Source organism: Empidonax traillii, unplaced genomic scaffold (genome assembly GCF_003031625.1).
Source record: "Empidonax traillii isolate 1590-97213 ecotype Southwest subspecies unplaced genomic scaffold, ASM303162v1 scaffold1022:size207980, whole genome shotgun sequence".
NCBI classification, from domain to species: domain Eukaryota; kingdom Metazoa; phylum Chordata; class Aves; order Passeriformes; family Tyrannidae; genus Empidonax; species Empidonax traillii.
In genome coordinates, this window is record NW_020956215.1 from 115,228 (window position 1) to 139,997 (window position 24,770).

General features: G+C 37.1%; 1 protein-coding gene across 6 annotated transcripts in view; it reads right to left on the reverse strand.

The window, feature by feature from the left end:
* Nucleotides 1-24,770, reverse strand: part of KLHL32 (kelch like family member 32) — a 123,745-nt gene that overhangs the window by 37,062 nt on the left and 61,913 nt on the right. For 5 of the 6 annotated variants that reach the window (XR_003573537.1, XR_003573538.1, XM_027904219.1 and 2 more), the window contains one exon: nt 966-1,181. Coding sequence is in view for 3 of the 6 variants with exons in the window: in XM_027904219.1 (XP_027760020.1) it covers nt 966-1,181 (216 nt within the window). In the remaining 3 variants the exon portion in view is untranslated. Of the gene's footprint in view, nt 1-965; nt 1,182-24,770 lie in introns of those variants that run through there. The other variant, XM_027904222.1, reaches the window with a different exon arrangement.

Here is a 24,770-nt window from a genome sequence, read left to right on the forward strand (position 1 = left end):
GAAATATAAATCAGTTTTCTGACTCACAGTCTTCTCTGTTGGATCAGTATAACCCACCTCCTAAAAAGAATGCACAGGTTTCTTTCACGCAAGTTACATTCTGCCTTGAAATACAAAGGAATACTTTCCTCTATAACACATGACAGCAAAAAGGAAAGAGAGAGAAGTCTTTGGGTAACCAATATTATAGAGATTGCCTTCCACGATATCATGAATTACAATTTTTACAGACATATGATGGGAATGTTTCCCAGGATAAATTCTGGTTTAGTTTTTGATTTTCTCTTAAGAGGCTATGTGTTTTTTTCTATTAGGTTTCTTCCCAAGACACACATTTAAGGTTACAATATAAGGCTTTTATCTCGTAAATATTCTATGGGTAGCAACCTGGCTATTTTCTAAATCCTGCTTTTTTAAAGTAAGTGATCACCACTTCCAGCTTTTTGCCACAAACCTTTCGCTGAAGCTTCCACTCATCTCTGAGCAGAGCTGCCTGTGTGATGATTCTCTAATTTGCTTCAGGCAAAGTCAGCTGTGGTGGCCCAAACAATTTAAATGACTATTGAAGTTACCCAGCTAAATGTGACTGACATGAATGGGACAGACTGCAGAAGCAGGTTTGCCACCAGACTTGCAGCACTAGCCTCATCAGAGGCAATGATAATTGACTTGCATGCATCAGCCATGTCTTCCCACCAACAAAGCTCGATCTGGAAGGAAATCTCAGGCTATATTTAAGTAGTGCAAGTTAAGCAGTATGACAAATTTCTCTTTCAAACAAAGTAATTGCATTAACACAACACAACATTTTTGGAATTTCATTTAGAAATTTTCCTCAGTTGTTATTCACAGTTTTTGCTCAAGTGCTTATTCTCCCTCGAGATTGCTCCAGGGTTTCAAAACAACAGATTACTGCTATGGTTTATAGAGTATCACACATTCTGGTTGTTCACCAATCTCCTTACCTGCCAGATTTGCTCTTCACTGAGTGAAGTGAGTCTATCGCTTTTAAAAACCTCTCGAAGAAGACAGTATGGGAGTGCCAGAACTTCTTCAGGATGACTCTTCAGTAGCTCAGAGAGATGTTTTACTAGGAAGCCAATGACTGCATTCTCCAACAAAGTGAGGTTGAAGAGGTCCGCAAGCTTATACAGGTCCAAGTAATTAAAACTGTTTAATTCCTAAATGGATGAAGCAAACAAAATACATCTCAGAGAAACAAACAAACAGACACAAAACAGAGAATAAAAACCCCCACAGGTCTCAGATAATGAAAAAAGGTTATTCTTTTGGAGCTGTGGAGAAGGAAAGCAATAGAACTTGAAATTAATTAACACAGCCTCATTCAAAATGTATGTGTAAATGCTACCAGTGCATATGCTAATACATATGATAGTACTAATTTATATTGCAACTTCTAAGGTTATATGTGCATAAAGCATCTGTAAGAAATATGGATTAGCACATAATATAACAAAGCAGCATGATTTACACTGTATGACAAGAGCGCATAGGACCTAAGAAGTGGATTTAACAAATGTATTTGTTAAGTACCGTGATTTGTTACAAAGCAGTTGTTTGTTCATTATTTACTGTTTTGACTGAGCTAGAGCACCTGTGTAGTACAACATTTAGTTCCACGAAACCTCACAAAATACAAGATTCTTAGCTACATATTATTACATATGAATTTTTCTTCAATGAAAAAAATTAATCCTTTTTTTTCTCCAACCACTGACATCAACCTGTAGTAGATGTTGGCCTCCTGCTTTTTCTCCCCCTCCTTCTAGCAGCTGAAAATTTGAAGAGACAAAGGCTACAGTAACTCAAGGCAGGAAGTTTTTTTCCACCCTGTTAACAAATGACCTATATTCATGGGCTAACGTTTTTAACTTGGCATCCCTCATAAATTAGTATCAGGACAACTGACTACTGCTGCTCTAGACCATACCGTTCTCTTCAGGAGAGAGGCCAAGAAGTCACTTGCATTATACAAAAGTACCCAGAGCATCTTGGAAATAAAGCGTGTTTATTTGTTTTCTCTGTTCTTGCTGTATGCTCACACCTCTCTTCCTCTCTCCTCCACAATCCTGGTTTTCATCTTTCAATTTCCTGCATTGCTCCCTATCAGCTGCCTTCTCTTTGACCAGCCCCATGTGTGAAAATGACAAGAAGTCTCGTCAGTTTCACTTTGCCGGTTAGTTAACATAGGGACTAGAGCAAGGAAGAGAAACAGACTAAATTAAGTCAATTTCACTTTCACTGCTCTGCTGGATGGAATGGCAGCACCAAATGAAACTGACAAGAAATCTTGTAAATGTCAAATGAGCTGCACGGCTGGCAGATAGAGCAGAGCAACAGGGAAGATGGGAAAGTGCGAAGAGGGGTTTTTTGGAATGTTTTATGGACTACATCTTGAACGTGTGAATTGGGTGCCTGTCCCAATGCCTGTGGAGCTGTTTATGCATATGCAATGGAGAGTGAAGAAAGAATTTTTTTTTACCTGCTTAGAGGAGTCAGTACTGGAGGAAATGAAATCGAATTCCTGTGGAGGTTCCTGCTTGTTACATAACCTCCCATTCTGAACAGCGCACCTTCTCTAGCAGAGTCCTACACTAAAGATAAATCCTGTTCATTATCTACTTAAACAGCTGCATAGGAGTTTTGCATTGCTTTCTTTGAAGAACAAAGAAAAGTTCTTTACGCTGTCAGAACAAGCACTAACAGCCATCATCCCAAAAGCCACAGATATTCTGGTGTCAGCTCCTCTTCACACTAACAGAGGAGGTAGGGATAAATTTGCAGTTGCAGAAAGAAAGAGAAAGGAATGAATTTTACATGAGAAGTATCTGGTCTGTATGCTTGCTTGGTGACTTAGTATCTTCAGATCACAGATGGTACCTCACAACACCACTTCTGTTATGGCTACGCAGTAGTGGTAACAACAAATAAGAGTCTAATCAAAGTAAACATCACAGTATTTGACAAGCAACAACCATAGTTCCTGGTTTGGAAAACTTTCTTATCAAAGAACTCACTGATTGAATGAATGCCAAATGCCAGAAAGAAATTTAGAAGAGCTCAGTGTGTATTTATTGAGCTTTTGTAGTTAATGGCTGTATTTGGGGAGGATAAAAAATATTAAATAAATAAATAAATAAATAAATAAATAAATAAATAAATAAATAAATAAATAGTAAAGTACTGTGACCAAGGATCAACAGCCCAATTAAAATAAATGCCTAATCAAACCCCACTAAGTGTCAATGGAGAAGGAGACGTGGCTTTTAGTGGGCTTCAGAAGAGGACAATACTGTAGATAACATAATAAAATCTTTCCTCATTAGAGAGCAACAGCAATGAGACACACAAATGCAGTCTTCCCCTTTCCAGTGAAATCTGAATGACACTGATAAGCCTTCATTTTTGGTTTGGCTATTTTTTCATGATCATCCAAACTCCCCTATGCCCTCAAATCAACACCAGCTGAAGTTGTTTTTATGAAGGTTTCCTTACAGTTGAAGATTCTCACTGATGGATAAATAAAATCTCACCAATTATTAATTTACTTTACTATATGTAATAACTTATTTCATATGCTTATTTACGTATGTGTGTTTATTTATTTATTACGGAGGTTATTTGTTTACTTATTTTTATTGTGAAGTTTGAGATGATTTTTGATGCTTCACTTAATATAATATGCTAGTGACCTGCTGGACTTACAGTTTACTGCTTGATGAATACTGCAAGTATGTTTTGTTAAAACTGGTCTTGGCCTGGAATCAGAAACATTTCATTTTTGGTGTTGTAAGGTTAGTTGATCTACAGGTTTGTATTTCACAGACAAAGAGGCAAGCAGTGCTTCAGCTTTTACAAATGATAATTATCAGATTGTCATAACAATATTCAAATCAAGATTATACAGTACTGTACATTACTGTCTCTGTGATGATTCTAGAGGGCAAAAATGTTACACTGAGATTGCTCGGTGTATAGCCCAGATCAGATAACTTTCAGAAATAGGCTAAAATGCAGTAGGTAAGTTAGTTGCAAGTAAAATGCATCTTACCTTCTAGCTTTAATAAAATCCCACAGGAAGGATCAAAGCAATCACTGCCAGCTGAGTCTGATTTGAATAGATTTTTCACGCTAAACACTTAATTGAATTAAAAACTTTGATAAATGATGAAATAGGTTACTAAACAGGAAATTTAGGTGTGGTCATGAGTAAGAGTACTGGCAGTCTCTGTTTTTCTCTGATCTTATTATATTGTGTCAAAAGAGCAACTATAAAATTTTAAAGTAGAGTGCAGCTTCCTTCTGGTACTATATTACAGTTTGTTCTTTAAAAACATGCAATACAAAACAGGCTTATGTAAATTCTTGAAACTTTTAATCTCTCTTTTTATAAACTTTTAAGTATGTTCCACTTATCTTTTCTGAAATGAAGGATGAAATATGAACACAAGCAGAACTGTCACTAAGAGCTGAAGAGAATTAGGGAAAGGTAGTGATCCTATCTCTTCTAATATGATGTACCTTACACTGCTGAAACACATTCAGACTGAGAAAACATGTATAAAATTACATACAGTACTTACAACTGAAGTTGAAATATCACAGTAAACTCAAACCAATTTAGCAAATTGGCCAAATTATTTATTAGTGTGTACTGCTAAAATAAGAACTACCTTTGATCCTATGCATCCTACTTAGTGCACATCCCTCTTGAAGTAAGGGAATCCACTGCTCCACACTACTGGTCTTCTGATTCAGTAATATCAACCTTTAGATGCCAAACCAATTTAATAATCAGCTGACATTTAAAACCCTCATAAAAGAAAATATGTTTTCCAAACAAACATAATCTGAAAGATGACAATATTAAATATTCAAAATAAATGATGTAACATTGTCCATATTTTAATGCAGAGTTGTATTTTAATATAGTGATATGATAAATTGCGAAACAGGAAAAATAGATATAAACATTGTGTTTAAATTACTTCCAAATCCATCTTTATTCATTTGTACTTTAAAGAATAATTGCCTTGCACAAGCCAAAGAAAAGGATGTAACAGATTGATAAATTAGAGTTAATCATAACCAAGTACACAGCAGACTACAATATACCTCTATTCCTCTGCTCCGTGTTATAAATAGCAGAAAAAGCACAAGGAGAACTAAGGGGAAAGAATGCATTTCTTTATGACCTTATTTGAAAGATAAACTCCTTGGGGAAATACAATTTATTCAGATTATCAAGACCCTGCTGTGCAAATCTACAGTCTGGGAGCACACTACGGAGATCAAACAATATTTACTTTATTCTGTTGGGTATAAAAGCTTTTAATGAATGCATAATTAAGACAGAAAAAGTATATACAGCTTTAGAATTCCACTGCCAAGCCAAGCCATTAATATCCAAAGTATCGTACCCAGTTGTAACTCCACCTGCTTCCTATTTAGATTACAACACTGTTATAAATCAAGGTATTAAACGACTAGCCCGGCTGCTGTAGCAGAGAAGAGTTGCATGGTGACACTATTTCCCCTTTTCCTAAAAGGAGTTCAGCCTCTTTAAAGCAAAAGACCCCAAATGTGAGGTCCTTGGGACAGGGACATGGTTATTCAAAATCCTTAAGCAGCACCTAGCACGACAGGTCTTGACCCTATGCCCTCCAGGTTCTCTGCTACATTAAATACTGTGAACCAGCTGCACTATTCAGAATAGAACCTAGACAAAAAGCATAGCAAAGATGGACTTTAAATAGATGAGGCATAGTAATAAAATGAAAAACTGTAGCGACAAAAATATACTTACCTGACAACAAATGTGATCAACACAATTTTTGGAGAAAAGAAATACAGTTCTGCTGGTTCTAGCTTTCCCTTTCTATATCAAAGCTTTTAATTCTGCAAAACCTCACACATTTATCAAAGAACTAATAGAACATGCACACACTCAACAGCACAGCAACAGACAGACATGTTTCATAATCAGCATAAGCACAAAAAATATATTTTAGATCATATTTGAAATTTCCCTCCATCAAACACCAAAGCCCTCCAGAGATGAGCCATGAAAGGCATTTTGCTGAAGCCTGGTCACAGTGAAACTGCTGGGTCAGAATGTTTCAATGTATAAAATTGATCACATTTACTGTAAGTGCAGACTTGCAGATGTGTTTATAGGCATAAGAAAGAATGACTTTCTAACTGACTCATTTTATAAAATAATTTTTCTGGTAATTACACTTTCTCTAATTATTTCTTTTGTTTTCTCCTTAGAGCATGAAAAGCTTACTTGCATCCTTGCTGCTATTTCAAAGTAGGTCTAGAGGTAAGTAAAAGGCCAACAATATCAAAATATGTCAGCCCTATTATTTTCCCTCTACCCTGTGAGAACTCATTTCCTTTCTCAGTGTTCCTCTACATCTGCTTGGTTTTCTGGTTCCATCCTGCTGGCTAGTGCTAGTGAGAATCCTCTTTGAAGGCACAAAGGAGGCCCATGAGCTTCACACGCACAGTGGGAAGACATGACATCCTCGGATTGCTCATACGATGATACAAGTGTGTGGTCTTCAAAAAAGAAACTGAAACATGCCATATGCAGATACTCTAAAGTAAAACCAAAAAAGCAAACATTTTCTAGAATCTCATCCAGATTAATCTACATTATTAAAATAGTGCAAATATTTTCAATTGGCAATCAAATCAAATATTTTAAGTGACTCTGATTATACGTCCCTATTATATACTGCATACACAATTATGTGTGTCTTGGAAAGAAATATAATATTGAAACATTAAGACTACACAGTTAAAATTTCACAGGACCAGTGGAACAACCACAGGGAAGGTTCTGCAGAGGTTTCAATAGTTGCTTTCCCTTGGCTAACAGATGCTGCTGTAGGAATTTCTAGAATTTTTTTTTAACTGTACCTGGCACAGAAACTCCCCAAATTAAAAGCTTCACATCTTACCAGGTACTCCCTGCCAGATAACTGTAGCACTCAGTGTACTATGTAACAAATAAAAATACAGGGATAAAGTGGAAACTGAGAACCTTCTAACCCTTCACCTGTCCCTTTTATGCCATTTCAGAGAGTAGAAACACAAAAGGAGGATTTGATAAGATTTATCAGTGTTTACTGGTTTTGCCAATTATGGGAGCTTTCCTTGTCTTCAAATATGTTGTGAGGAATGACATATTCCATACCCATTCCTGTACTCTTTACTCCAGTAGCAATTGTAAAATATTGGTACATAGTCTTTACAGATGTTTTATTTTACATTTTTGCTAACTCTTCAGAGTTAGTGTATCCATCAACAACCATCAATTTTTTATGGTAAACATTCTCTTTTTTGTTGTTGTTGTTTTTATTGCTAATACTGACAAATCCAGAAAGAGCAAGTGTTGTCCTTTAGAAACCCAAAGCTCACAGGAGTAGCAGCTAACATAAATAATTACAAACAAACAAACAAAATAGGACTGTAGTATTACTTCCTTTATATATATATTTTTACAGGCTCTAATAGAAGTTTGAGGCCTTCACTGATTTTAAGCCTATTCCTCTACCATACCATACAAGCTCATCAAAGCATCTTCAGCATAAATTAAGAAATATCCATATTGTTCCCAACTAGTATTACAAGAAGGCTCACCTGATTTTGAGACTCCATCTCCTAATTTCCATCTTAATTTACTTAAGACAGTTAATATGCATTTGATTCTGTGACAACAGTATCTTCTAGATTTAACACCACTACGTCTCTCTCCCTGCTCCCCCATCCCCCAGTATTTACACCCTTGAAATATTTACAGAAAGCAATCATATTACTCCTCAGCCCTCATTTTACTAGACCAAACAAGCCAAGCTCTTCTATCTCCTCACATAAAACAGGCCTTCCTAATCATCTTAGCTGTCCTCTTCTATACCTTTCACAGTAAGATTTCATTTATTCTTCTGCGTGGGTAAACTCTTCACAGTACTCATGGTTTTTCAGCAGCACCTTGTAAACTAGCATTAATGCTTCTTTAACTTTATAAATTACCTCGCATGAAATAGATCCAAACATGGAAATTCTCTACAAACTTGATCATGAAGTGAGACACAGTAACAGCCCTGCCGTCTGCCAGGCAGGACAGAAATAATATGACAGGTTATAAATTAAGTGTGATGCAATAGATTCTACTGAGGATGCTCAGAAACTATTTATCAATTACTTATTTAATTTCTTTCTATATTTGAGTAACAAATCTTATAATTGTCCTGGTCCATACCAGTTACTTACTGGGGGGAAAATTATTTCAATAATTTTCTTAAGATTTGTTTCAAATCAGACCTGGACAGGATGGATCAGTGGGCCAAGGCCAGTGGTATAAGGTTTAATAAGGTGAAATGCTGGGTCCTGCACTTGGTCATAACAACCCCATGTAGTGCTACAGGCTCGGAGCAGAGGGGCTGGAAAGCAGTCCAGTTGGAAAGGACTTGGGGTGCTGATTGACAGGAAGCTGAACATGAGCCAGCAGTGTGCCCAGGTGGCCAAGAAGGCCAAGATTGTAACAAAAATAGTGTGGCCAGCAGGACCAGGGAAGTGAAGGTCCCTTTGTATGAGGCCCTGGTGAGGCCACACCTCGAGTCCTGTGTCCAGTTCTGGGCTCCTCACTACAAGGACATGTTGGTGCTGGAGCGTATCCAGAGAAGGGCAACAGAGCTGGTGAATGGTCTGGTGCACATGTCCTATGAGATGCAGCTGAGGGAGCTGGGGTTGTTTAGCCTGGAATAAAGGAGGTTCAGGAGTGATCTTATTGCTCTCTACAACTGCCTGAAAGGAGGTTGTAGCCAAGCGACTAGTGACAGAACAAAAAGAGATGGCCTCAAGATGTGCAGAGGAGGTTCAGGTTGGACATCAGGAAGAATTTCTTCATTGAAGGAGTGGTTAAGCACTAGAACAGGCTGTCCAGGGAAGTGGTGGAGTCACCATTCCTGAAGGTGTTCAAGAAACAACTGGACATGGCACTTTGTGCTGTGGTCTAATTGACACACTGGTGTTCAAAGGTTGTACTCAGTGATCTGGGAGACATTCCCAACTTTAATGATTCTATTCTGTGAAAAGTAGGCAAGTAAACCATCATTAATATACTGAAAGTCAATGTAAGTTTTAAATCAGTAATAAGTAGGAAAAACTTGAGACATAGTGAAAATACAAACAGAAAAAATATTTCTAATTCAGGGTTTGTTAAAGTGAGATTTTTATTCCTAATGCCCATCCCCATTACCAGCAAAAAGGGAGGGGGAGAGTAAAAAGAAAACAAATTAAAAATCAACATTAACAATATATCTATTAAAATAAGTATTAGTGTACCTGACAGTTTCCCTTTCCAGTGCCTTTTTTTAAGTAACTTACTATTTTGCCAACAGTTAATACATCAAGCTGAAGTTTTCCAGCTTCCAGGTGAATCACCTCAAAATCTCTTGAAAATATTTCTAAAAGCATAGTACACTTTACTAAGAATGAGACTGACAGGTAAAGACCATTACTCTTTCCACATTAAAATATTCGGAATGGAAATAGCTCATAGGAGTTGCCATCACTGCGAAAAATTTCTATTGACACCCTTCATCAGCCTCTAGAAAAGTAATTTGGATATGTTCAGTAATGACTTCTTTAAACTTTTCAGTCTAAAATCCCATTCTACTTGAACCATCTATTCCACTGCTGAGAAACATTATGCCTGCATCATTGTCCACTGCGGGCCTAATCACAATGACAAAATCTGAAGGCTGAAAGTCTGTTTCTATTGTGCTCCTTGGGATTCACTGTGGAGCCCCAGCAGGTCATAGAAAGACACTATCACTTTCAGATACAGAAGCATGAAAAAAATCCAGACCAAAGAACAGGAGAGCAGATCCAGACAAGAAGCACAGAGATTACAAGGGGCAAACAATACTGGAATATAGCAGGAGAGTTAGAATCACAATTCAGAGAAGACGTGGTTTCTTAGTGAAGTTGGATGATAGTTCCCCCAACTGCTCTGCATATATGTAAATGAAAAATAATGAAGACTGATAAATAGCATCATAGTCACTAACTAAGTCAACACTCATGATGTTACACTAAAGAACAGAGAGTATATTAAAAATTATCAGTATACTAATTTCAACACTCTAGGTATAAATACGAATAAGGGTATTCATATGCAAAGAATATATCATATGATGCAAACAACTGTTTCACAATATTTTTATGACATTTTCTTTCTGGAACACTTCATTGATGTTTATGTGTGCTCTGTATTAAGCCCAGCAAGTGGGCACTTTTCTTGAAGACCTCTCCCAGGCAATAGCCTGTTACCAAAAGCTTAAGGCTAACAAAGCTAATAAAACAGCTAAAAATTGAGAATTGGAAAAGAGTAACTGTAGTGAGCTGAACACCTAATAACATCAGAGAATGAAACAAATTGTCTAAAATATGTGGAACAATGGGCTGACTAACACAGTCAAATTCAAATCTCAGAAATATTTGCTATACAACCCAAACCAACAAAACTTTGTTAAAATTTGAAGGCAGTATGTGATACTCTATCTACAGAAAGGCTGAATCCAGTGTAAGATAACTCAACAATGAGTATAACTTTGATAGACAAAGCAGAACCAATCACCTATTTAAAATCAGTAGTTCCCAATGCATTATAAAAATTACATCACCTGAGCTATCTACTAACATTTGACTTGCATGAAAGCAGTAAGGCATCAGTAAAGGAACATATGTTTTTGTAATCTCAGAAGAGCTCAGTTTTCCAAGTTTACAAGAAATACTGGCAGCATAAAATGAGAAAAATTTAACACATAGAGAATTAGGGAATGTTGTGTGCTATAATATTTCATAAATTTCATACAGCACATACAGTAGGATGCATGTTAGATCAAAAATTTATTAAATGACAGTCTTAAAATGAAGTTATTCATTGTAACTTCTAAAGCAGTTCAACTTCTCCCAGCAAAGTCCTCAAGGAAACAATTCTAGATCCAATACTGCTAACAGTTTAAATGAAGTAGAGAATAGTAAGTTTTGTCTGCAGACTTTGGAGAAGATTCTGCAAGAACAGTTGGGTAAGAAATTATGAGAATGAGAGAATGAGTATGGTCAGGCTTTCCCGTTTAAGTAATCACATTAAGAAAAGAAAAAGTGTGTGTATATCCGTATCTGTCTGAGAACCAGTAAAACAGCTACACAGATATAGAAAATATACCAGGCTCTATTTGGCACAACACTGACAAGCTATCAGGAGGCACCAAGAAGCAGACATAAATTGCAACATAATTTCTCAGAACAGTGCTGTGGCAAAAAAAAAAAAAAAAAAAGCAGCAAAGCTCATGTCATAAAATGTACACCAAGTACTGTCCAATAAAAGAAACAAACCCTCTTGCTGCTTCCACATTGCATTTTTTAGCTATTTTTCAATTATTGGTCCCAGTTCCGAAGTCCACACTTTAAGGATGTGAAAAAACTATAAGATGGAAAAACAACCTTACAAGATTTAAGGTGCTCAACTTAGTTTTTTAAAGAAAGACTGATGGAGGATTTGATCTTGAGCAAAGATATTTATAAAATGGAGAGATTATATGAAAGTCAAAAAAGCTTTGACTAAATTATCAGAAAATAGTTTCTAGCACATGAATGTAGGATCAGAGTGACCCTGGCCAAAGAGCTACGAAGTATAGGGCTGTTCACATTGCTATCATGGGATTACGAACTTTTTGCAGCTCTACATTAAAAAAAAATGCCTGTAATAAAACAAGATTTTTTGGCAACTGTCTGTACAGGTAAAGAAGGAAATATTTGTGCAATTTTGACTTCTGAGGTTATAAAGGTTTCTCATTTCTCTCAAAAGCAAGACTTGTTGGAGTTGCAGGAAGATACGAATTTACTCAGCAGTTAAAAGAACCTGATTATAAGTATGTGAATGATAAAAAGGCAACATTTCCATTTTATTTGGAAAACTGTTATTTGTTCAGGTATCTCTATGCTCCTGCAATATCTGACCTCAGCTCAAGAATCATTTAGATTTTTTTTTTTTTTTAGTTCACAGCACTAAATTCAAGGCAAATTTTCATTTTAGAGAAGAAAAAAGGAGGAGCAGAGGAATAACTTAAAAGATTTCCCATGATGCAGAATATACAAGAACAGAACCCAGAATGACTGGAACCCACTCCAGTGCTTAAGTAGTTAGATAATTCCTGTCTTCACCAATTTTAACAAAATTTAAAGCTAGGGTACAACTCAATATATCAGCAAAATGTCTGGACATGTTTTGCACAGGCATTTTTCCCAGTAAAAAACTGTACAACACTCTGTTCCTAAATTTGTGCAGTTAAAAGAACATGTCGCTTTCCCATAACTAAGAACTGTGTGATTAGTAGGTTTACAATGTAATAATCACAACTGATTTCAGGAGGTTAACGGCATAAAAAGGGACAGCAGTAGGCCATAAACGGGTAGAAAAGTAAATGAATGAAAAAAAATCTGGAAGAACTACCGAATTAAAAAAGAAAAAAATCAGGACATGTGAGGATCATGGGGAGTTGAGTCGTATTTTGAGCATTATTGACTAGGGATTCACCTATTATTCCCTTGGTCAGAAATTATGGTAAATCTGCCTTTCAAAATCCGAACATCTAGAAAGGACAAAGGTCAAACATAAAAAATGAGCCTTGACTCAATGTCCAGTTCGACATTTCCTATATCTGATCTTCAGTAGTACCAAACAAGTCACAAGTCCTCCCAAAACTAATACATGTGAATGTTCACACTGCTGAAGCTGAAGATGACAGCCAGCAGCAGTGCATGAGCCTTCAAAGATCATGACAAATTTTGTTCATTTAGTTTCTAGCAGCTCTTACCAAGAATAAAAAAATAATTCAACCTCCCACTCCCAAATCTGAAACAGCTAACCATCACAGTTCCTTCCTTTACCATCAGCCTTATTTTTCCCCACAGAAATACAAGACAAAAACATGTAATAAATGCACCATATATTTAAGACATTTCTCACCAACTTCAAGATTTCACCTTGAAGACACCACTTTTAAAAGCAGAAGAGATCATTGTAGGCCCAGTTTCTAAGTGTTCACAACTACAGATAGTTGCCAGGTTCTCAGAGTCATGATGGGTTTGAAGGGCCCCTCTCCTGTATTCCCCTTTAGACACAACAGAATCAAGAGAAGCAACACTCTCTGAGGAGAAGGACCTGGGGATCCTGGTGGACAACAAGATGTCCATGAGCCAGCAGTGGGCCCTTTTGGCCAAGAAGGCCAATAGTATCCTGAGGTACCTTAGGAAAAGCACTGTTAGCAGGTCAAGGGAAGTGATCCTGCCCCTCTACTCAGCCCTAGTGAGGCCACATCTGGAATGCTGTGTCCAGTTCTGAGCTTCTCAGTACAGGAGACATAGAGCTACTGGAGGGAGGCCAGTGGAGGGCTACAAAGATGATTAGGGGATTTGAGCATCTCTTACAAGAACAGACTGAGAGAGCTGGGCCTGTTCAGCCTTGAGAAGAAATGACTGAGAGGGCACCTCAATGTCATACCTAAAGGGAGAGTGACAAGAGGATGGATCCAGGCTCTTCTCAGTGGTCACAAGCAGTAAGACAAGAGGCAATGGGTAGAAACTGATGCACAGGAAGTTCTACCTGAATATGAAGAAGAGCTTTACTGTGCAGGTGACCGTGCACTGGAACAGGTTGCCCAGAGAGGTTGTGGAGTCTCTCTCACTGGAGATATTCAAGAACTGTCTGGATGCAATCCTGTGTCCATGTGCTCTAAGACGAACCTGCTTGAGCAGGGACATTACACCAGGTGGCCCGCTGTGGTCCCTTCCAGCCTGACCCATTCTGGGATTCTGAGACACTCTAACAGTTGAAGGGCATTTAAAGATGGGATATAGCTTCAAAATACTGTATTTCTGCAGTTAATCTATCAACAGTGACTGCTTTTAAAAACTAACTACAGCTTACTGAAGAAGTCTTTAGTCAGTGATTATTCCATGTAATGTTAGAAAAATTATTCCTTTTCAAATACAAATTTTATTAAGAAATATTGCTAAAACATTCAAATTTCAAAGATTTCAACCACATCTAAAAGCAAAATCCTATTAACAGATTATAAAAGGTTACATATACCTAATGTTGTTTGCTTTTCCCCAACCCAAAATATTCCCTCCACACACACTGATAATTTTTGCTACTTGTTTTATTCCTTTCCAAGAAGTTCCCTTAATCTGCTCAAGTTTTGGTCCACGGCTGAATGGCACTATATGAGTTCAGAACTTCATTAGGACTTTTTACCAATTGTGTATAACAACACACATGCAAGTTAAGAGTCACAACCATATCTAGGCTATCAAATAATTTCAAGTATTTAGTCACAGTAAACTTTCAATATCCGTTTCTGGGGGTCCTTGACATCACCATTGCATACATATACTCCCTGCATACTTCAGTTCCCCATGAAGATGGTAATGCTGCAAATATGAGTAAAAATATTGAGAGGCAGGCAAAACCAGAACACAAGCACATAACAACACTGATTTGGGGCCTGGCATACATTAAGCCTATCCCTCTAGCTTTCTGTATGTCCACACCATGCCATCTCAAGTCAGTGGGAATTCCAGTCTCAATGAGTGTTGGTTACTACAATACTTTCCCCATGATAAACAAGTGTGCTGAGATGCAATGTAAATTCAAGGCCCTTTACATATATAATTAGAACAGATGTGGCTTACAGTAAACAAGGAGAAAACATTGAAGTGGAATTTAGAAAAAAATTCCATTGTATAGCTTTCACAACAAAGGTCAAAGTGTTTACAAGTCCAGTCAATATATTACTACCCCTCTAATCCAGAGGATACTATAGCTCCCATAAAAATTACCATAGAGACAATACCACATGTTACCAGCTCAGTTCCCACTGAACCACAAATAAATTTCCTGATTTAAGTCATTTAAGATCCAGTGCTACCTATGCAGCTAGAAACACTCTGTGGTAGAAATAGCAGACTCTGTAAAACTCTGTTTAACAGATGGGAAATTTAGCAATAACTTCCTCAAAATTAATAAACAGATGTTTAGACTAGGTTACACAGGAAAAAACAGGTGAATGAAGTTACAGACATTTCTCAGTTTGAAATAACACACTTGCAGGACAATATTGACAGTTAAAAAGTTGTTGATATCACCAATCCCTAGGTTTGGATCTCTAATTTTTAGAATTAGTGAGATGAATGAGGACAATTTATAACCTTCAAAGCTCTGATGACATATTGCTGAAGATTCAGTAAGTCATTACAGCATGTGTATACTTATATTCATTCTGGGTTCAAGGCCTATTCTGTACCCTGGACAGAAACGGAGTTTTTGCTCTAAATAGTTAGTCTACATTGCCATTCTGATGGAAAATGCTGGTTCCCTGGCAAATTCTACTCACACAGTTGTGAGAGCAACACACCATAAATGATGGAATGTGCTAGAATACTGTTTGATTTACTGCTGCTAACAGATCTACTGGAGAACATCCACAATCTGACATGGAACTTGTTTCCTTTGTTGTGCTGCCCTACAAACCTAAAGAGTTCATTGAAAAATGCTTCTCTATTAAGTACCAAAATAATATTTAAGAGTAGTTTAAAGTGTTAAATTTGAGTTTAAAATAATTTGGGCTTAGGTCATTTTCACGACTACCACAACACTAGCTGAATATGCTGTGACCACTTCACATAGGTGGCTCAAACAGTAATGACTAAGCCATCAGAAAAACGTAACAGAGAGTGGGTGGGCAGGGAATCCACTGCCAAATACATAGGTTCATATCAAGTCCATACTTCTTTTGTCTTTAATTAGAGATGGTCTACAAAACAGACTAAAATGCAAAAACTGGAGAATGTATCAACTTGGATCCTTATGACTACAGTCCATCTTCACTATTACAAAACACAGTTTTGAAACTGAATTATTAAATTGACTGTAAAATCAACTTTACAAGGTCTTTTAAAAAATCTTTTAAAGATGGAGCAGAGTGAGTCATTCACTATTTTCCTTAGTTTAATACTTCAGGGGCTAAGTTGCCTCTGAAATTCCATCAAACAATACATTTTCTCACTCATTTCCTTAAGAAAGATTCTGCTCCTGCACTTCAAACTTGAAATTGACCTTTGTGAACATAATAATACTGTACTTAAAAATATAAAGTAGAGAGGAGTTAAAATATACTTAATTCATAATAATGCATGAAAAAAAAAAAACCAAACCAAACAGTTCTATTTTGGCTAAGCCAGTACAAAGGAAAGAAAATACGGACAATTAAATCTCTACCACAGTGACACTTCTGAGATAAAATCAAACTGTAACTCACTTCAAGCCCAGTGTTCTCTTCATGTTCATAGGTTACACATGATTTATAGTCACCATTTTGTACTTAGCATTCTGGCTTTTCCCATATTGGTAAATACTTTATAACCAAAGCATGTTCATGTTTCAGAAATACCTTTGCTAAAATAGCTTAACATAACTCAAAGTGCTTTAGATCAAAGCAAATTCAAATAAAATGTCCCTCTGCTTCTTTACAGGAGGTAAGGAGAAAAAAAAAACAAACCACACAACAAAACCCTGTATATCTGGTGCTCGTATTTCTGTTCTTTCACATTAGAGCTGTTAAGTCTCCTCTTTCAGGTCACGTCTTCCACATAAAAGTGCTAAACTAATGCCGCTTAATGACAAATTAATGTCCATGAATAAAAAATACACCTCTAATAGCATAGAGTAATTTGCCATTACAATATCATCATTGGACATGCCCCTGGTTTAATACGATGTATTTAATTCATAACTTAATGAGTGATATATAAAAAGAGAGAGATGAACCCTGCAATTACATTTATGTGAGTCTGTCACCTTATTTGTAAAACCTTAGAGTCATTTACATTCAAATTAGAACAAATGAGTGATTTCACAAAGTGCAGTGATAAATGACCATTGCTGCACAAGACAGAACTGTATTTCCTGTGAAAACATTAACAGTTTCCTATTATTTGTTAAAAATTACAATGCATATTGCCCAGTGTTGTGTGAATAATGACTTTTTTACTGATTAGGTCAGAAGACTAATATGGAGTAAAAATAAATAATTTTTCTTTTCATTTTTTCTGATTTTAGCTTGAATTTATCTGCTCAAACTGTTATGGACTCACACTGCCACCTGCTGTCCAGTCCCGGGGAGGAAGGGCCCTGACTGTCTCAGTTCAAGTCAGTTCAGCCATTCTGTCTTCTGGGTGTCGTCTCTTGCAAACAACAAAATTTTCCTCCCAGGCTGCTAACTGGGCATGTCACCGAGAACAGCAGCAGATAAGGGTAGCTGCACTACCAATTTACAAATACTTCCATTTTTGGGGTTCATGCATCTAAACTTCCTCAATTAATTAGGAGGATTTAAACCTAAAGACACTGGTGACCAGGAGGCACAGGGAGAACATAAAACATCAGTATTGATCAGATGGTAATAAAACCAGAGAAGAATTTTGTACACTAAGCATTCTGGGATTCATCAGCCTCTGTTTACAGCTTTATAAAAATACTGGAAAGATTCCAGAAGCAGAAGTCTTTCAGGGGCTGTTGGACAGAAAGGTCAGGCAGGGAGGCCTCACTGGCTAGAAAGACAGCATCAGAAGGGCAGGGAGGGAAACTATGAAGCTATGCAGTTTCTGTGTTTCTATTTAAAATACACACCAAAGCTGCTCTCCATTCCTGACAGAATCTGCAAAGAGAAGGCAGATAGAGCAGTAACAGCCTCTTCCCAACTTGTGACCCCTTCTGCAACTCTGCTGCAGAGGAGTGGCAATGTGTATCCATACAGCTTACCAGCCAGCTCAGGAGCTCTAATCTTGCCAGCAATAGTTAACCTAGACATCCCAGCATCAATTTTTTACACATCCATCGGCAGTTCCAATTCACATTGTGGGTAAATAGCAGAAAGTGGGTTGCAGTAAGAATAGGATTCCAAGTGACTGGGTATAGTCACTTTGGTATATTTTCACTTTCCTCACTGACACCAACTGAAAAATGGAGAAAACCACTGCCATTTTTTATTCAGTCCCATTCTTAGCTGGAATCACAGTGCATTCACATTTCATATATCTGTGTCTCTGTAATGTACCTGTACATTAAAGAGAGAGCGTAGAAAAATTACCAAAGTTATTTTTAAGGTTTTTCACAAGACCTTTTCTAATGACTGTCAATAGCTCAAATGACAACAGCTGACAAAACATGCTCCTTCAAAAAACAGCAGGCTAGCACAGCAACAAATGGTTGCATAACACTTAAAACCAGCAAAATGCAAGGCAATATTACTTCTGTCTAGTCCGTATTCTTAGCACTGGAAGGTCACTCCACCCATAGGATAAAGTAGGTAGACTGAAGTTTAATGGTGGTGACTAATTCTGGGGGATTGTGGGGTGTGTAGAGTGTGCAGGCACGTACTTAGATTAAAAACTCTGTATTAGTTAAAAAAAGGCAAGCCTTGGTTGCTAGATGACCTTTAGATTTTTTTTCTAGCACTTTAATTTGCTCTATATGAAAAACCCACGAGCTAAAATCCCAACTGAGCTGGGGTTTCTAGCAATACAAAGGTGATGCTCTCAATCTCTGGTGTACAAATTAATTCATCTCTGAAGGAGTGTATTTTAGAGAAAGTTGGGATTGTGTCATTGGCACTGTTCCAAATGGAGAAATTGTGTTTAAGAAAAACAAGTAACTTTGAAGCTCTGGCCTCACCGTGCATATAAACAACACACACTCCTCCTTTTAATTCCACAGGCAGATTCATTTTTAGCTTCTTCCTGGTAAAAAGAGTAACATATTTCAATCTACAACACATTCAAATAGCTTAAAATTAGAAGAAGAAAAGATACAGATCATTAGGTATCCATGCAACATGAAAAAAAAAATTGTTTTATAAGCCTAAATTGACCATTACTAGAAGGTTAAAAATCAAATGCCCCTACCCATGATAATTTGCCTGCTTCAAATATTACCATGAATTATTCCAGGAGGCCTTATTCTATCATTTGTGTGTTGATTAATCTAATTTTTACATTCCAGGCTTGATCCTGTCCACTGCCTGCTTTTGTATGCAAGAATCCAGAGCAGTACAGTACAGACCCAAGAAAATTCCAATTGACTGCTGCTGTCCAATGCTGTGTTTTTTCAGGATCATTTTAATCACTCATCTAAAATGCTCTTTTCAGCTTAAATTAGCTCTGTTTAAGGATGCTATGACTGACATCAGTAGCAAGCAAGCAGATACACCTATAGCAGAGTTCTGTCTACTGTAATGAAGTTTCTAAAAGGGTAAGCTGCAACATTTACCATTTATCAGGGAGCATTAATGCACTTAAAAGTAACGGGAAAATTGGCATCAAAGTTTCAAGTTCACTTGACACAAAAACATTTATGATCCCAATAACAATTCTTACCAGTTGGAGTAGCTCTAGCCGTAACGAGGATCACTGTTCATGTCTACTACAACTAGTACTCCTAGCTACTGTGGGAATAGGATATCCTTTCCAGCCCTGAGTACAAGGACAGTCAGCTAAAGCCATATCTAATAAGGTGTTATTGAAACTATGCAACTGTCCAATCAATAAACCCAACATAAATGATACCTGAGACTCTGTCCAGCATGTAAATGTAACTTGTTCTTCACAAAAAGTGCCTGACCTGGCAGCAGAAGGTTAATGGGATAAATGCCAACTAACAATCATGCCACATGCCACCTCTCAGAAATGAGTGCTTTGAACAGTTCTGTAACTTCTAAGACCTCTCACAACTATACCTTATTACCTTGAATGTAACTCAGGAAGTACCTTGAACTCCACTGAAAAAATAATACTGGACTTTGGAAAACCCAGAAAAATCTCTTAGCTTTAAGATTTCAAATATGGACAGTCCAATGTCCCAGATCCCTGAATACTAGTGGTAATCGAACTCTGGTTTAAAAACAATTACTTCCTGTACAATACTGAGTTGATGTTGATCAGTAGAAGGAAATTCCATTAAAAACTTGTATTCTCAATTGCACTCCCTCTTTATTAAGACTCTTTGATTGTTGAAATAATTTGCAGTTTGTGGCTCTCTTTGGTACTGAATACACAAAACAGTTGAGAAAAAAGACAAAACCTCTTAGATCTACAATCAGTTATATAACTCAGACTTATTTATGAAACAAACATTTCTATGTTCCGAATAAATGATTTAACACGTTTATTCTCTTGCATAAGAATAAAGTTGTCATATATTCTTCAAAAAAACATTTACAAGCTTTAAAGTGCAAAATAGGTCATCAACAACACACTACCTAGTACCATGTTCTCTACAGCTCCACTTAAGAAGTCCACACTCAGATGTACTTCACATTCAATGCCTTCAGCTAAGCTTTCTCTTGCCTTCTCCAACATTATAGGACAAATATAGTCCACTGGAACGCGACAGACTAAAATTTTCAAAAGGTAAAGAAGATATTCAGATAACCTGTTCCCATTAGATTTCCAAGTCTGCCTGTTGGCTGCAGCTCTCTGCTGCAGAAAACAAGAATCTTGGAGAGTTGGATGTGCACTCTGAAAGCAAATGCTGTGTGCTTGATCACAGACCTAAGCGCAATTCAAGGTATACAAAGTTCAAGTCTTTAGCTTAGCTCTCACATACCTATGTAGCACCAACACAGCTAAGAAAAATCACATTGCCTTACCGTTTGTTCAGCTTGAAACAGATGTGTGAGCTTACAGCCTTGTTTCAATGTTTAATGTACCTGAGAATTATGCAGATGACATAAGATTCATGAATATGTATGTGTCTCAAATAAAATACATCAGCATGCTTTGAAAGAGTCCCTCTCTACAAATGAAGCTAAAATCAAAACCCCCAAATAGCAGAGGTTGTGGAGTAATCATAATTCAGGATATGACTGAGGTGGGGGGAACAGTCTGCACAACACAAAGAGGGAATTAAGACCTCAAGTAGGGAATATTTCGGCATTTCTCTTATTTGCAAATACAGAAAATATGATCAATAGCTATTTTAAAATAAAATTATCAATCCAAAATGAGCATGAGTTTCAAATGAGAATATTGAACCAACATTAGATGCTACAGAACATTTGATAATGAGAACTTTATAGATGATAAAATGCATTTAATAAACTATCAGTGTTGTCAGAAATCTCCACTGCATCACGCTATCATAAATGTCTTAGAGATTGATATTACCTAATTGAGAGTGGGGAGAAAGAATGTTCCTTTCCTTTTTTTCTGTCGTTCCTTTGATTGAGAATTCTTAAAAAAATTGCCATAAATGCAACTCAAACAATTTCTAACAGAAATCTTTTTGAGATTCATCAACAAATAAAGTCTTCTAAGCTGTTTGGTCTATGAGGATATCTCTTGCAGTCAAAACAACATCTTGTTTACTTTGAGACAACTGAGAGGAAATTCCTTAAAGACCAAAAAAGTGAATATGCAGCAATGGCTGCAAATTAATGTGTGCCCAGTGCACTACAAATAATTTTTGACTATTAAGACACTTCGACAATCATCTTAGATGAATCCAATCAGAACAGTCTTCTTTGGAACCTCACAGACTACCAATGTGCCTTGAAAAAGATACATGTATGAGTGATGCCAATTGCATTTGTGGCAAAAAAATCCTCCTTATTGAAATCCATGGAACCATTACAGGCCCCAGATAAAAGTATCAAGAAAAGATGAAACTGTTCAAGACATTTCCAATAAAATGACAAGCTGGAACATCTAGAGAGAGAGGAGAGCTGGAATGAGTGTTAACAATAAAAGTAGCACTCATATGGGAAAAGCCTGGTCTAATCCAAACATTTAAAGACAAAAACTCTGTGTCATCATTACACAACATTAAATGACAGCTAGATCCCACATACCGTATTTCCTGAATTTATGCTAAACTAAGCTAAGTTCATGCTATCTGCACGACTCCAAATAGCAAGAAAGAAATTCGTTAGCACTGCAAAGAAAGAACTCTGGCACACTCAGATTCATCAGAAAGAAGAGAAAGGGCAAGCACTAATCTCTTTCCAGCATCTGTATCACAGCATGTGGGGTGACAGGCACCCCAGTTAACAACTGCAGCAAGGATAACTGGCTTTAAGGAAGACTTCCTTAACTACTTTGATTTTATTTTCAGATAGTACTAAAATAAAGCAACAGACATTTTTTAAAGTCACTCAATAATATGTAGAAAAAACCAGGTATTTGATATAATTAGTTGGACCCTGAAAGATATCACAGTCTTAATGTGCAGTCCCTTGTTGGCCTCTGTTAGAAAGGCTTAAACAATTACTCAGTGGCTGATTACTTGCATGAACTGCAACACTGCAGAACAGAAAAGACGGGTAAACTCGAACTATGATCTATTTGGACTGGAAATTTGTGCCAATATATATGTGCCAATATATGCCTTGTTTAGGTGAACCAGATTAATAAATACTGTAAAAAGAGATCTAGTAATCACAGTGGGGTTGGATCAAGAGTTAGACTTGATGATCTCGGAGGTCTCTTCCAACCCAGTTAATTTTATAATTCTATGATTCTGTGATATAAGCTATAGCCACCCCACAGATGTTCATGCAGTTTCAAAACCTTACAATAAGATCCTGATTAAAAAATAGTCTACAGAAGTAGCACTACTCTCTGTCTTCCAACACATATACTCCTCCATTTTCCCCTCATCCCCTACCTTATTCCCTACCTCCATTACTAAAAATCTGGACACCGAGTCCCACTTCCTCCTAATTTTTACATGAGTGTAGCTCCAGTTATCCTAACCTGGCATACTACTCAAAGTACAACAGTGCTATTTCACATCTTTTACACATCTTACAGCAACTGCAGACCACAGAGTTGTGGTTTCTATGACTCATGAAGGACATGGGTCTCTTCTAAATTATAGAAAGAGAAAAAACATGCAAATAAACATACGCATGAGACAAATGGCATCTAAAGACATGAGAGCAACAAGAAAAGCATTAGTAGGAGAGGAATTAAAACACCTCTGCTTCTTTTGCAAGTTATCACTTTATGGTTGGACTTGATCTTTAAGGTCTTTTTCAATCTTTTTCAAGGATTCTATGATTGTCATCCCCAGAGAATTTTTACTGGTCTGTTAATTACAGAATAATTTGGAAGCAATGCTTACTCACTCCAGAGTGGTTTTCTTGTGGGGGTAATGTGATTTTGGGATTGATTTGGTTTGTTTTGGGAGATTTTTAATTCGTTATCAACATCTTCCTAAGTAATTGACTATGGTTTGCACATCAAGGACGAGACCCAAAGCACTGCTAATCCTACAGTTGTCTGCCTTTCCCCTGCAGTGGCCTCAGGATTAAAAGCATTAAGATGGTGCTGAGGGAAGAGCTACAGATACCAGAGACTACCCATAGAGACTACTATAACAAAAATAGTTAGCACAAGGATTTATGTTGAGCATATACCTGCTCTTCTCCTACAGTTCTCTCATGTTTCCACCTCACCGGCACAATACCCAGCTTCTTCCCTGCTTTTCAGTATTTTCCCTAGATTCTTTGCTGCAGTATTCTCTTTGGTTCAATTTCTGACAAACACAGCACCACATTAGCAGCAGAGGCATACTCACACTGACTGATTTGTTAGGGGGGCATCAAATACAGGGTATAATGGTAGATTTGTATCTTCTTTTCATTACAGTAACCTCTTCCTGTGCCTGCTTGACAACTAGTAGGCCAAATGGTTTTGTGGCTTATTTGGCATCTCACAGCTCTTATTTCTCAAACCAACCACCTTTCCCATTACAATTCATGTCTATTTTCTCAGAAAAATTAAATCCCTCCTTACTTTCCTGGGAAAAAAAAAATAAAATTGCAGCAGTCTACCAGCTCCTCTTTCTAATCAATTTATAATGTACAAATTAATTCTGCCTTATTATCTGAACATACATTTTGAAGGGTTTCGTAAGGCTAACACTTCTCCGTAAGACACAGAGACTTCAAGTACATCCTGAAGTTCTTACCATGAGATCCTGCCTGCCCTGGTACTCAGTAGCTCAGCGTGCTGCCAAGCACACTCAGACTGTTCAAAGGCAGTTGTGCTGTTGGAAGGCAAGTTCATACTAAGAGGACTGTGCTGATGTTCATTTCCATGCCCATCTGTTGCCCAGAAGCAGCTAACACACAGAAACAGTACTGAAAAATTACCAAAAAAGCAAACAGTTCTACAGAATTGCTATTGCTATTTTATTTTTATAAGGTTTTTCATATATACACATCAAAGCTGTGTTCTTGCTATAAGCCATGACAGAAGATTAGTTTACTGCACTCAAATTTTTTGTTTCATAAAGACATCAGCATTATGGGCATGAGGCCAGCTGAGTAAGGTGCCATTATAATAAGCCCTATCCCTTCAGTGAGAGGCAGTAGCACCCTGGGATACATATCAATATCTGTTGTAAACACTTATGCATCTGAATTCTTCATAACACTCATGATCCCAAAAGGGAAATGCCTAGCATTTGGTAAACTGAGGTAGAAGAAAGCAAATTCTCTGGTAAAAGAGGGAATCAAACTCCCATGTGCTAATATTAACCAGTGGACCATTCTTGCTTTCAGGAATGAAATGGACAAAACGGATGGAAGGAAAAAGCATCTCCCACAAAC